At 48.9% G+C, this 14,001-nt stretch overlaps 1 protein-coding gene across 2 annotated transcripts; it reads right to left on the bottom strand.

Annotated features, from left to right (window-relative positions):
* Positions 1–469: 469 nt before the first annotated feature.
* On the bottom strand, positions 470–12,866 carry LOC148652454 (protein FAM78B). 2 transcript variants are annotated; one of them, XR_015925322.1, is made up of 3 exons: positions 12,565–12,866; positions 4,221–5,249; positions 470–4,135 (listed from the first exon to the last, which is right to left on the bottom strand). XR_015925322.1 is itself a non-coding variant. In XM_088599168.1 (2 exons), the coding sequence occupies exons 1-2, from the start codon at positions 12,864–12,866 to the stop codon at positions 4,727–4,729; spliced, it is 825 nt and encodes a 274-aa protein (XP_088455294.1). In that variant the 3' UTR covers positions 470–4,726. The 2 variants fall into 2 exon arrangements, 1 of the variants encoding a protein (XP_088455294.1); XM_088599168.1 differs by having other exon boundaries at positions 470–5,249.
* Positions 12,867–14,001: the final 1,135 nt, after the last annotated feature.

Here is a 14,001-nt window from a genome sequence, read left to right as displayed (position 1 = left end):
TGCCATCTGCCTGTCTGTGTGATGTGAATACCACAGGAAGTGAGGGTGTTAACCCTTTCTCTTCTTCCCATGGCCGAAGACACAGGCTGGGAGGAGCGGGCAGCGGGGCAGAGGGCGTGTCTGTCCCTGCTCTCCCCACGCAGAGAAGAGCTCGCTGGCAAGCGCTTGGATCGCTGAGGGCATTGAGCGATGCCATTCCCAGCATCACGAAAGCAGAGGATTAGTTCAAATTTCACCTCGGTGCAAGGAGGGGGTGTGACACTGGGGAGTAAGTGTATGAAAGAGATGTAAATGAATCATTAGCATGCCAAACAGTCTCCCTGCTGTTTTTCTCCCCCGGTCGCTCGGCAGTGGAGTCGGATGGGACTTGATCAGCGGCCCCTGCCCACGCTGCTCCTCCCTGAAGTTTGATCAGTGGGGAAAAACGGAAATAAAGAGCAAAAACTCAGGGTGGGCAAGGCAGCCGCCGTTTCTGTTAATAGGCGTTTAATCTCATTAGGAAAGACACAAAGGAAGTTCATCACAAGACAAGCCTGGCCCTTCGGAGGAGTACTCACTGTCAGCTCACCACTAAAGCGTGTAGGGCAGAGCAGGACACAGTTCAGCAGTCATGCTTCCAGTGGCACTCTTTAATGGCTATTGGGGTCACTGGAAACGTAGTGTAGCAGGCTTGCATGTGCAGGGGGGCTGAATTCCCGCAGTCCTGGCCAGAAGATCACTGGGCAGAAAGGATCTTCCCATGGAGTGAGAGGGGAAGAGGAATCTGGGAGCGTACACTATCCTGTATACAGTATGCCTCCACACTTCCACACACAGACAGGCTCTTACTGTGACATTGCTGCCTCTAGCCTGTTTCACAGCCTTCTCACCCTGCCACCTAAGAATATCCTGATCCTGAAAGTGTTATCACAGATTTTGCCTTGAAAAAAACAGTTAGATTAGAGAAATCTGCACACGTCTTCTACACCAAACTTGCATCGTGGTTTTTTTTTTCTGGGTGTTTGGTGCTCCTATGTTTCCCAATCATTACGATCCTCTTTGAGAAGCTAATCATTTACTTTTATGCCCTAAAGGATCACTGTTATCCCTCACCGTGTGCTGATGCTGACTCCCCCCCCCGGTTATAATAGTTAAAAACAGGGCTGGGGTGTCCGGGGTGAGTCTGCTGATTCCTACAGGGAGGAAGGCAAGTGAGAAACCTGGACTCCTAGGGTCCCATCAGACAGTTACACAATACAAGCAAGTGGTCAGACTGCTGAATTGAATTTTGGGGGAAGAGCTGGAGAAATTCAGGCCAATTTGTGCCCTCAGGTGGCAGGATAGGAAGTTAATTTTAAGAGAGTTGGAGTTATTTACTTGGGAGCAGAGTTCTAGAATGTCAGGCACTGCACAGGCTGGGTAGAATTCCACCCCAGAGAAGCCAAAATCCTGGGAGTGTGGGGGGGCAGGCCACTGCTGTCACCGCCCAGGACTTGCAAGTGTTCCTGGGGAGAGTGGCTCTTTCCTGCCTTGTCGAAGAGTTTCTTTCTACACCACAGATGAATACAAACTCCTGCTGCTGTCTGGCCATTCGAAGTGTTAGTCACTGTACAAGAGTGCCTTTTTCAGTTGTCTGGTGGAAAACATAATTTCGTTAATCACTCATTCCGTGCAGCTGTAATGTACAGACGCACGGCGCCCACGCGCACAGCAGCGCTGTCAGTCTGCTGCACACACAGGCTGAGAATTTGATGCCGCAGACAAATCAAATTCCGCCTGTCCGTGTCAGAAGGGTCTGTTTGATGATCTGCTCTCTGCGTTCGTTTTGAGTGAAGACCGTGTGGCCTGTTTGTTGGGCTGGAGGGTTATTTCAGCATGTAGTTCTCACTCCTGAGTGTCGCCAGGTTACAGTGTGCTAACATTCCCCCTTCTCCACTCTTTTAGATCAGTGCAAGGCCCTACAACACACACCTACCACTAAGCTTCCCCTTTTGAGCTGCATCTCTTCCCTCTATTACAAATTTAGCCTCCTGTTAGCTTTCAGCTTGTCCTTGTGGAGGAAAAAAAAACACACCATGACAGCATGTTTTTTTTACTCTTATTTTAAAAACACTGTGTTGGCATGCAAAACAAACAAAAAGCATCCATTCTTTTTTTTTCCTGTTCTTTTTTTTTCCAGTGCCACAGTGCGAAAACGTTGTTAAGTCTCTTCTCTCATTTCCAGTCCGGCTCTGTTGAAAGGCTGTGGTGTCTTCAGCACCTCGGACAGCTCCCCTGCACAGCCAGCCCAGACTGTGACTGAGCTTGGCTGGAAACAGACTCGAGGAAAGGGTGGGCAGTTCCATTAAACACTTTCCCTTTCCCTTTGCATGTGAATTGAGTGAACAGGCGGGTCACAGAGCAGCTTAACACATTTAAACAACACCAGTATATGGGAAAAGATTTCAAGTAGTACTGTGTTTAATACTTAATAAAGACGTGTTCTATGCCACCGGTTTCAGATAGCTTGTCTGTTCAGAAGAATGCATAGTGTAAATATTACTCCAATCTCGAAACCCATCCGTTTTCTAACCACTTCCTCCAGTACAGGGTTGCAAGGGAGCCCGAGGCAGGGTACACCCTGGGTGGGATGCCAGTCCATCACAGGGCACGCACACACGCACTCACACCAGGGCCAGTTTTCCAGAAGGCAGTTAACCTACCAGTATGTCTTTATACTGTGGTGGGGGGGTGGAACATACAAACTCCACACAGATAGTACCCCGGGTCTGGAATTGAACCCAGGGCCTCAGTGCCGCAAGGCAGCAATGCTGACCACAGTGCCACCCACCCGTCCTATTAGCCAAAACAGTGAGCACCCAGAAACAGGAAGGGCAGAACATGTCCGAACCCCGGTCTGAGAAGCAAGCCACCCTCACCACCCTCACTGCCGTTCTTTCCAGGAGCCCCGTGTCTGTGGTCCCAGGCTCTCTCAAGCGGGACCAGACCATCCCAGTGCACGAAGAGGCAAGACCAGGCTGGCATGGGAGGCTCAGGGGGGGGCGTGGGTGGAAGGGGAGCCGGTGTGAGGCTGGCCCAGATAAGGGCAGGAATGAACAGACACACAGGGCCTTCGGGACCTGCAGCACCCTGTTCGTTTCCCATCAAGGCCTGGTCCCCCTGGTGTGTGAACTGCGCCTGACACTCCTGAGAACTCCTCAAAGCCTGTTCTGTGTAGCGGGTGGGGAGATGTTTGTGAAGGCAAGCTAACAGCAGCGAACGCTTGTTTTTAAAGAGAAGTAGGCCCTTTCCAAGAGTGTCTTCTTCTGAACAGGAGCAATCAGGTTCATACCGTGCTGAGGAGCAGGAAGAAGCAACGACGTTTCGGCGGGCGAGCCTTCTTCAGGTGTGAAGGAGAGTAGTGAGAGAGGCACTCCCTCACCTGCTTTGTTATTTGTTCTCCCTCTCTCTCGCCACCCGAAGAAGGCTTAGTTGTCGAAATATCGTTACCTTCTTTCTACTTTTCCTTGTGGAATTGACTTTCATGTTTCTCTTTGCAGCCAGTGCACACTGACACGGCTCCCCACTGGAGTTTCTCCTCCTGTAACTGGAGTCCTCTCTGATTAGAAAACACGTCTGGTTATAAAATCACTGGAATAGGCACCTTTGTGAAGAGACACACTGGAGTGTAGATTTGGGTATTCTTAATGCCCTTCTAACGCATTTTAAGGTGACAGGTGTCACAGCCGTCTGCAGTCGACAACAAGTCTCCTGACAGCTGGAATTGGATTGTTTTTTTTTTATGACATAAAACATATACTTTGTTGTCTGAGGTTCCCATTTGTGGTAGCTTAATGTGGAAGCAAGAATCGGAATAAGAACAATTTAATCACCTTATCATGAGCCCACAGCTACGCCATGTCAGCCTATACTGGTTGGTCAAAACAGAATTTTCAAAAATTCAGTCACGGGGAACCAGTCCTGTGTAATACTGGCCGACTGGCTAATTCCAATTGCCACAGGACACCCCTAGTGTTGCAGTGTGGTTTGCATACAGACCATAGTGAGGGTGTCTTGGTGTCTCTTGGTCAGATCTACTGCACGGCCTCTCGCAAAGACCCTCTCTCTCCGGTGGGCTCTGCAGCAGACCAGCACAGGAGACAGCTTCGATCATGGCCTGAAATTGTTGCAGGGAGACAGGAATAATCACATGACGGTGGCTTGATTCTTTTCAGTACTCTTTAAAAGATAAAATATCTTACATCTGAGCATCAACATCTGCTGCAGTGCGCGTGTCTGAAGTTGCATATGTGGAACTGAGTGTGGACGTGTTCTGGCTTTGTCACGAGTTCACGCTGAGTGTCAGATCTGCCGGCAAAAGGCCAGGTGACGGTTTTTTGTTTTCTGAATGCAGTGGTGTTCAATTTGGCTTTTTCCCAGTCCTGTGTACCGTTAGAGAGAGGCGCTCCATGTCTAAAAGGCCAATGTGGTTTGCACCTTGGCGATCAACTCCGAGAGAATCTTTCTGCCTTCCGTCTCCCCTCCCAGCTGGCAGCGAGACTGCCTGAGCCGAGGCGAAGAGTAGGCACATCCTCGCGGATTAGTGTGTGGTTTCAGGGGCAGCCAAAGCAGAAGTTGCCCCCTCCTTGGTACGGCCTGTTGCTGTCTGTATCTTTCTACTTTGCAGGCAGGCCTGTTGTCTGTGTCCTGTCCCGTGCACGTTTAAGGCAGATGCCCCCCCATGTGACGCTGTGCACTGCTCGCGGTGTTATTTGGGGGGGATGACCACTAGGGGGAGCCCTCTCTTGGGCCGCCACATCAGAACCTGTGCGTCATTGGCATTGGGCTTGACCAGGGCGTTGGAGGGGATGGGTTCCATGCGGGTCAGAATCCGGGGCTGGTCTTGCTGAATCCGGCCCACCAGCCGGGCCCGGGAGCCCAGCGGCTGGCTGGGGTCCACCTCAATGTCCACCCGCATGCGCCACTTGATGGTCTGCAGCAGGATCTTCTCCTTGGTGCCCGTGTTCAGGGCCACCAGCCAGGTGGTGAAGCTCTGGTCCCTCTTGATGCGGGTGAGCAGGGGCAGGTTGCTGTCGCTGACGGGCACGGCCCACGTCACGCTGGGGTAGAAGTTGTCGTTCATGCTGACGGTGAAGCGCGACACCTTGCTCGTGGGCCCGATCAGGGTGACGGTCTCCGTGGTGTTGCCGTACCAGGGGTAGCTCACGCCGTCCGAGTCGCTGATGGCCTTGACCCGCCCCTCTCGCAGGTCGGGCAGCTCCCAGCTTGACCTGCAGTGGGGGGACAGAGAGAGACAGGGGGATATGGGCATCCATACTGCCGGCACATGAGTGCTGTGCCGGGAGGTGGCCGGTGTAGCAGGCTGGACGTCTGGATGGCCAACCCTAGAGGTACCCCATAGGAGGTACCCCATCTCTGGCCTGGAGAACGCCAACAAGAACCCTCTAGTCTGCAATCAGAATTGTGTCTCTATTACTTCCTTCCCCAAGGCAAAAGCTGAATGGGTCACAATGACACTGTTCCAAGTGGCTAGAAGCCTGCAGGGCAGGAGCTGTGTAGGACCGGCTGAGCTGCTCCCTCCAGGTGTGTAAAGACAGAGACTCCACTCCTGCAGCAGGGGAGAGCCCTCCCTGCTAGGACTGCAGAGGATGGACCCCAGCTGCAGTAGCTCGTGCTTGTTATAGGTTTGTCCGTCCCCAGCGTAGAGAGTAAGACTTATGCACCTAGAGTACTGTTAATACAAATTCCATCCTATTCTAGGCATGCTATAGGGATGCAGTCTTATCCCCCCGAAAAAATAAGGGAACAATGTGAGATCTTATTGCCTTGTTATTTAGTTTGTCTAGTGAGTGGTAAAGAAAAAAAAGAGCTGCTATTAAAAGTGTTTCAAAACCAAGGTGTAGCAAAGCCACAATGCTATTGACACGCCATCTCTTCCTCCAGACTCTGGGTTTTGTATTGTGAAACATTGTTTCATAAGCATTCACGCACAAATAAACCCCAAAACCATGTAAATCTGTTTCACAGTGCCCTGAACAAAGAGGGTTCACAAACACAAACACAGCTCATTTAGGGCGACGGCTCGTGCTAGGTAAATCTTCCTTTCAGGTCCTTTCTTTGTATTTGCATTTTATGAATGTGTTTGACATCAACTTTCTCTGTCTTATCTCCACACCTCCCAGGTTTGGTGCAGACCCATGCTGTTTGTCAAACCCACCAATCTGTTTTTCTCAGTTAGTGTCTTTTTAAGCTTCTTTTAATCACCACCTGCTTCCATATATTGGGAATCCATACAGCGGCAGACTTGACACAGTAAATGTGCACTAAAATGCACAGCACCCCAGATTACTCCTGTTAATAATCCCTCTTCCAGATTGTCTGCAGTTTGGGGACACAGATGGTGTATCTGCAGTTCTGATTCCATAGTTGTCTTTTTTCATGTGCGTCATTGTACGTTTGTGCCTTTTCATTCGAATGAACAGTGAAACATGAACCATAGTGGAAACGATGTGGAGGTCTATTTAAAACCAATAACAGGTGGCACTGCTTTACCCATAGAGTTGTGGGTGTCTGAAACAAGCTACCCAGCCATGTTTTGGTAATCTACTGACTACCAAACAGGATAGACGTACTAAATGGCTCCCCTCTCGTTTGTAACTGTTTTTATGTTTGTGTGGGCGTGCAAGAGTTTGTTCTGTGTACGTGTGCACCTCTGTGGGTGTGCACATTCCACTGCATGTGCCCTCACGTGTGTGTGTGTGTGTGTGACTGAGCATCTGTGTCTTGGTGTGTTTTGTTATTCTTGTGCGCATGTGCACATACTGCAACTGCGGCCTTCCGTGTGAGTATACCTGAAAGCACAGGGGGTGTCTGTGAGGGGACACTGGAGGAGATACAGTCTCTGACTATTCCGTAGAACTGAAACACACTGAGAACAACACATTTATCCTTAGATTAAATAGCTGTGGAGGCAAACAGCAGGCTGTCAGAAGAACATGCATTTTCAACAAAAAGCACTCTTTAAATACTGCCATGCTGAGCATGTTAATGGAAGGGAGCGTTGATGTACAACTTGTGCGTCTTTATCTTCCTGTCAATCCGCCGAACGGCATCCACACCTGTGTCTGTCTGTGTAATCTCCCTGAGCAGGAATAAAATAAAAATGGCTGAGTATTCAAACAAAGTGAAGCAGTAATGGCAGCTTATTAAAATACATTCATTACTGTTGATTGTTCGGAATGAATAAAATAAATACAAGGGGTTATTTATATTCAACAGCTGTAGTGGATTGTGCTGGGACCTGCCTTCCCAGAAGAATACCTGCACAGAAAGACATCGTGCCTGAAAAGCAGCAATCTAGTCAGGTCACATACTGTATCAGTACGGGGGAGGGGGGATGGCAGCACTCTGGCTATTCTGCCTACCTCTTTACGGAGCTGCTTTGGCGACCTCTGTACACAGCCTCTGCCCAACTGCTGCTGCATGTCTCAGCATAATGGACTTGATTGATTCTAACCATATTGCTCATTGCAACCAAAGAGCACTTCCCGAGTCCCCAATTAGTGCCGTCGCTGTCACATCCTGTCGTGTGCGAGCGCAGTGCACAGTCCGGTGCAGATGCCCTTGATTAACAAACCACGTTGCCATGGAGAGTTAGAGAAGGCTAATTCCGCGGGGAGGCGACTCCAGTTGCTTCTACAAGTTGACCCATTTCAAACTAGGGTCTTCTAGCAGAATTGTGAGCATGCAAATAATTTAAAAAAAAAAGCTTCCTCAGATTCTGCACTGATGCTCAAGACACTAAAATAGGCATTATGGGGACTGCGACGCATGGATGCCCCCCCCCCGGGGTGTATCACTGTATCTCAGAGGTGCCCCTCCCCCACCACAACAGCAGCTGCAGCAGTGCCTCTGGCCTTGGAATTGCCTGTCTGATCCGAAAGATGATATGAGACCACTTACCCAGCTTTTACCATTGAGTTTCTGTTCTTGCTGGCAAGGGAGTAGTCACTTTAGAAAGTGTCATCACAGGGACCCGCTCTGGAGTCAGAGCACTGGAGCCAGTTGTCAGTAAAAAGATGTTGTAAACACCATTTCTCTGAACCACAGTGTGGTGGTTAAGGCAGCCGACACTATAGCTTGCAAACAGAGGCAGGGACAAAGACATACGCACACTGTCCTCCATGCCGTTCTATTGATCATTAGACAAGCAGATGTCTGGCCACCCTGCCTGCTGCACAGTGAGGGTAATGAAGTTAACAGGCTGTTTATGTCCCGGATATTCATCCTGTGATTAAGGGTCATCATTGTTGCCAGAAATTCAACGCCAGGTCACCTGCAAAGCTGGTGGACTAACAGTAACATTCCTTGATATTGCATTGATATTACTGTGGTGCTTAAAGTAGTGTTGTCTCCTCCTGGTGCAACCTTACAGTTTTTCCCACATTGAGTGGGGAAATAAAATGTAAATGCAACTGCAGGTCGGGTTTAACTGAACGTCACAGAAGGAGATGTGCTGGCTGCAGCTGCAGAAGACCTATCCCTCTCTCTTTCCCTCTCTCTGTACCCCTCCCCCCCTCTCTCTCTCTCTCTTCTCTCTCTCCGCCCCTCCATGTCATCGGCTGCCAGCACTGAAAGAGTGTGTAGCATCCACACTCTGCAGCGCATGAGTACGACTTCTCCCAGGACCTCTAGTAATATTTTCAATCTTTACACTGACGCACACTGGACAGTACATAGAACAGATATTCTACAGCCATCCAGGTAGCTGTAGAAACTGGTTTTCACACTTGGTTTCTTGAAACACTTAATTCACTTGAAAACAACATTTTGGACCACTTGCTCAGAAAATGCAATGGTTAATAACCCAAATGACAGTTCCTCGTTAAGTATAAGGTTCATTAGACTTAAGAAATACGTGAAGAACAGCGCTGGAGAGGGAGGGGACCGATATTTATGGCAGTGGTGGTGTATATAATGGACACATTATGTACGTTTAGTATTACATATGCACAAAAGGAATATGCGCCGTTTAAATTTACTTTTCCAGATTTAACTCACTTTAATCAGTTTCTCAGGAGTTCTCTGGAGATCTAAATCCTATTAAGTGGTTTGGAAATGAAATAGAAGAATAAATGACCTCAGGCTCAGTTGAAAGAGGACCTAATTAGAGGCCGTGCCATGTGAGAGGGCAGCCCACAGCGGAGCAGGTACCCATCTCCCACTCGGCTCCGTCAGGACGGCTCCAGAAACAGGCCACAGACGGAAGGCAGGTTTCTGTTTCACGGGAATGCGGTTAGTCTGTCGTCTAATACCATGAGCATTTGCTGCGCATTCCGGTTTTGGCACTCATTTTGTGAACCATTTGGAATGTTTAGAGAGGAACATTGCTGTTCACACAGATGCGACATATTGCCATGGAAATCTCTTACTGCTGCACCAGACCTGCTTCTTGACAGAGCTCAGACTTCTTCACATATGCTCTTACACATTTCCCCCACATGCCTGATGTGCTCTGCCTCTGCCCTGTTAATGATATCCTTTGACCAATGGATCAACAGCTCCTATTGGCCTGTCCCGGACCTTGTGTGGTTCTGTGGTCCTCCTGCTTTCTGCCTTCCTTGCTGTAACCTCACGGAATCCTGGTTGGCTCTTTCCCGGTCCTTCAGCTCTTAATGTGTCTCCTCCCTGGGATGGACGCTGCTGTCACAGAAAGACAGAAGGACTGAGGGCCCAGCATGTGAGGCTGCACAGCTGATGACGCCCAGTTCAAAGTCGATGTTTGCAGAGCTCCCCCGCTGCAACTCAGAAATATGCTGCAGGACACCTGACCTGGACAGCACACTGACCCCCACTATCGGATTAAGAGCCCCTTACGAAACAAGTCTCACGAAGATGTAGGGATGCAAGAACCAGTTCAGGAAATAAGTTTATCAGGGATGGCTATCCACAGAGCTGAGATATTAACGTATGTTTGCCTACTCTGCTTTGAAACACAAAAAAACGTCTTTGAGGGCTGAGCAATCTTTTGTGTTACAGTTAATGTTGCATTTAGGACAAGAGCACACATAGCACAGGATGTGGTGTAAGAATATATTTAAACACCAACACAAAGAATGAAAATTCCAATGTGTAGCCATCCAAGAATATCACACAATCTTCCGCTCAGCTAAATAGGAACTGGTCACTGTCGGGCAAGAGCTGTGCTGACTGCTTTTTAACATAAGGGAAATTGTCCAGCTGAATTCTACCAAGGAAATAAGAGAAATGAGCAAGTTCTAACAATCCCAGGCTGAATCCTGAATTCCTCACGCAGGACAGTAAGGAGGTGTCTTACTAGAGGACACCTAGTGTCCCAATCAGGACACAAGATTAAGTAAAATAAGCAAAGTTCATTCCGCAGTCAAGCAGGGAAAAGGAGACAGTGGAACAGTGTCAGGATGGATGAGACAGCTGGAGAAGATTCAGATCGAGCCCTTCTCAGGAATAAACTGCCCAGTGCTTGTCTGCAGGAGGTGGAACCTGCCATCGATCGCTTGAAGAATGGGCACACTTCCTGGAGATAAACTCCGAAGAACACGTCTGCCCAGGATAGGAGATAATAAAGACCTCAGGAATTACAGACCTGTTAGTTTACTGCCTGTCATCTCCAAGACTTGTCACTCCAACACCAAGGCACTCACTAACGGACAAGGAGAATTTAACTGCAGTCATGTAAGTCCATGGGTACAGTATCATGGACCACATACTGTAAGTAGCAAGGTACGAAATTCAAACTTGCAGTGAGCAGATGCCATTGTTCATAGGATTCATTCATGTACATGTACAATAGGCACAACCACCAGTACAGTATGTTTGAAGAAAGACAGGGAGGGATTCAAAATTGATAAATATACTCCAAAATAACCCATTTGACCAAGTAGTGTCTTCATTGTACCCAACAATTATTGTGTTATGTTTTTAATTCAGTTGGCTGATGTTGGTGACGACAGTGCTAAGACTATTCAGGATCACTGCAGTGATGTTAATATTTCTGGTAAGATTTTGTTCCAATAATGGGATAAGTAGATGTCTGAACTTCTGAAGTAGATAATGTGCTTTTTAAACAAGCTGAGTGCATTGAACCTCTACCGCCCTCTTGTTTACGGGCACATCAACTATATTGTACTGGCCTCTCGTAGTAGCTGGAGATGTCCGACTGGTTTCCATCGCCTTCCCTGGCCAGTATCTCTGACCTGTAGGAAGCCAGTGGGATATGCAGTTCAATCCCACAATCCTCTTTGAGGCAATTCTACTAGAATCATGGGATGGTATCTTTGTGGAGTACATGCAACATGTTCTTGCAGTTGAAAAGGTTTTCTTTGGAGTTTCTAATATTGAGACCATCTTCTACCAATAGCTAGACAAAACCAGCATATACAGTAGGTAGTCTGAGGAGGCACAAGCTTTCGTCTTGATTATAGCCGACTGATAAAGCCTTTATCTCTGTAAAGGTATTTTTCCTTGTTAGGTCTGTAACCTACAGTACAGATTTGACAGTTGTAGCCCAAAACTGACGATTTGTGGTCGATTGTTTTCTTCTTTTCAGTGTGACACAGAGATTTACAACTCATTTCTTCAGACATGTCACTTCTGTCCTCACACACTTCCTGTGCCACAAGGAGTGTGTGGGACTTGTGTGATTCCCTCCTCACAGCAAGATCAGGAGAAGCTGAGGTTCCCAATCTGTGCTCAATGGAGTACGAACACAAGATCGCACCTCTGGTATCTTCTGAGTGACCTGCTGTGCCCCGCTGATCTGAGACACCAGCAGATACACCTTGGAAACTCCAAAACTCTCTCCTTCCCAAGGAAGCTTATTCTCCAGACTCATTTCCTTCCTTCTGTTTTCTCCCTTCGCTTTATACCTTCAACCTTTCGCAGAAGTCTTTGTAGAGTAAAAGCTCTGATACATGCCCTACTGCCACTTTCCTGAACACAGCATTTGTTCAGTTAAATCCGGAGAACTCTGCTGCCCCCCCCCCACCCCACACACACACACACACACACACACACACACACACACACACACACACACACACACACACACTGGTTAGCTGTGCTGGCCTGTGGTGACCACAGGGAAGAGATCAGGCTGCTGTAAATCTGCCGGATAAAGACAAAGGCTGAAATGCATGGAGGAAAGGAACAACATCGCTGCAGGAGACACCAGGGGAACCAGGAACCTCCATCATCCTCAGCTTCCTCATTGATGCTGCTAGAGGAATTCATCTGAACTTAACCGTGAGCTTCTCTTACTAACAAGATGTACCACGAACCCGAATTGACTCGACCAAGAAGACACTGCCACAAACTATTATCTTACAGAGCTATTACAGGGGGGAACCACGCACGGCTCTCGGTGTAATAAAGCCGATCAATTTACAAGGGGCTAGTAAGTACTCGCGCCGGGACTGTGCCACATGTATCGATCCATTAGGATTCTAGTGCTACCACATCATCGGGGTGTCCGTGAGCGTGCGTGACGGTTTGTGCGTTTGAACCGTACGAGTGTAAATAAAACGCGGCAGAGATCGGGAAACTTACATGCCGATGTCGCTGTAGGTGTTGTAGAACTCCATCTGGGTGCAAGCCTGAATCCAGCCCACCACCCACGTCTCGTTGCGGGGGACCGGGGGCATCACCACGCGGGCAGACGCCTTGAAGTACGGGGTCTTGTACCGCAGGACGATGGGAGAGTTCTCCTCGATCACAGTAGGGCACTGGTCTATGGTCGCCGACACGTCGTACACCACGATATTCTCCCGCTTAATCCGCGACTTGCAGGTGATGCTTTGTATACAACCCATGGTCAGCCACGGAAGCAAAAGGTACACGAGCAATGGCATAAATAAATAAATTAGAGAATAAATTAATTAATAAATAAAGTTGTTGATTTTTTTTTAAGACAAGAGTGGTTGAGGATGAGGTGCAGTACAAAAGAGCGTGTCTGAGCCAGTCCCTGCCTGTTTCCTTCTCCGCTGATCTCCGCTCTAGCGCGCTCTTGAACGCCTATCCCGGTACACCAGCGCCCTCGCCTCGATCCACAGCGGCGTGTCTCTCACGGCCTTTCTTCTCTTGAATTCCACGCGTCCGGCCCCAGGTCTGTGCCCTTTGATCCTTTTCTTTCTTGCCCTCGTTGTCATGTCACCAGTGCGGGCGGCCGGGAGGCGGAGGCAGCCGGGGCAGCACGTCTGTGCTCGGATGGCGGACGGCGCTGGGAGTCGGCGGGGCTGTGCTGGTCCCTCGGTGGATGGGGAGGCTCCGTGTTGCGCAGCAGAGAGGCGAGAGACCGTGGGGCATCCCTGCCAAAGCCGCCCCGGCGAGAGGAGCTGCTGCTGCTGTTGCTGCTGATGCTGAGGTGCGCGCCGGGCTAAATTTAGAGAGGCGTCGGGAAGAAACAATAGCACGGGCGAGTGGGGATGTCATCCCCCGCATCTTGCATTGCGGGTCTTCCCTGCGCTACGTTTTTCCCCGAACGAAGGAGAGAATGAAAGCAGCTCATGGGAATAAAATAACGACACAGTCCCGCGCGTTTTGTTGTTGTCGTGTGGGCTGGTTTTTAAAGACCACGGTCGACTCTCTCTCCCTCTCTTGGTCGCTTTTCTGTCGGAATCTTAGGTCACTGGTGGTGTTTCTCTGGTGTCGTCTCAGTGGTGATGATGCTGAATGGAGCAGGTTCGCAAAAATCGAAAGCGAGGTGCACGGCACGGTGTGTCCACAGCGAGCTGCCATACTCTCTCAACCCATCATTTAGAAATAATGCTGCACCTACAACCCCCTTGATTAACGATTTGCGCCCTGATGTTTATAACGCTATAATTATAAATCAATCAACCGAATCAGATATAAAGACATATTACTCATTATTTCCATTTGTGTAATGATTTGAATATTTCAAACCTATCAGGGTTGGTTCTCTCCAGCGAGGCTTCGGGGAGAGCACATTACCAAAAGCCCTTTACGAAGATACACGCTACAGTA

This window comes from Lepisosteus platostomus, chromosome 11, assembly GCF_059453375.1.
Source record: "Lepisosteus platostomus isolate fLepPlt1 chromosome 11, fLepPlt1.hap1, whole genome shotgun sequence".
Taxonomy (NCBI): Eukaryota; Metazoa; Chordata; class Actinopteri; order Semionotiformes; family Lepisosteidae; genus Lepisosteus; species Lepisosteus platostomus.
The sequence above is the reverse complement of the archived record's forward strand: the minus strand, read 5'-3'. Positions and strand labels throughout refer to the sequence as shown.

Excerpts from the sequence above, each read along its gene's own strand:
- LOC148652454 (XM_088599168.1), bottom strand. The coding sequence starts at position 12,866 with ATGCCATTGCTCGTGTACCTTTTGCTTCCGTGGCTGACCATGGGTTGT. Across the intron at positions 5,250-12,564 it reads ACCTACAGCGACATCGGCAT|GTCAAGCTGGGAGCTGCCCG; the intron begins GTAAGTTTCCCG and ends CCCCCACTGCAG.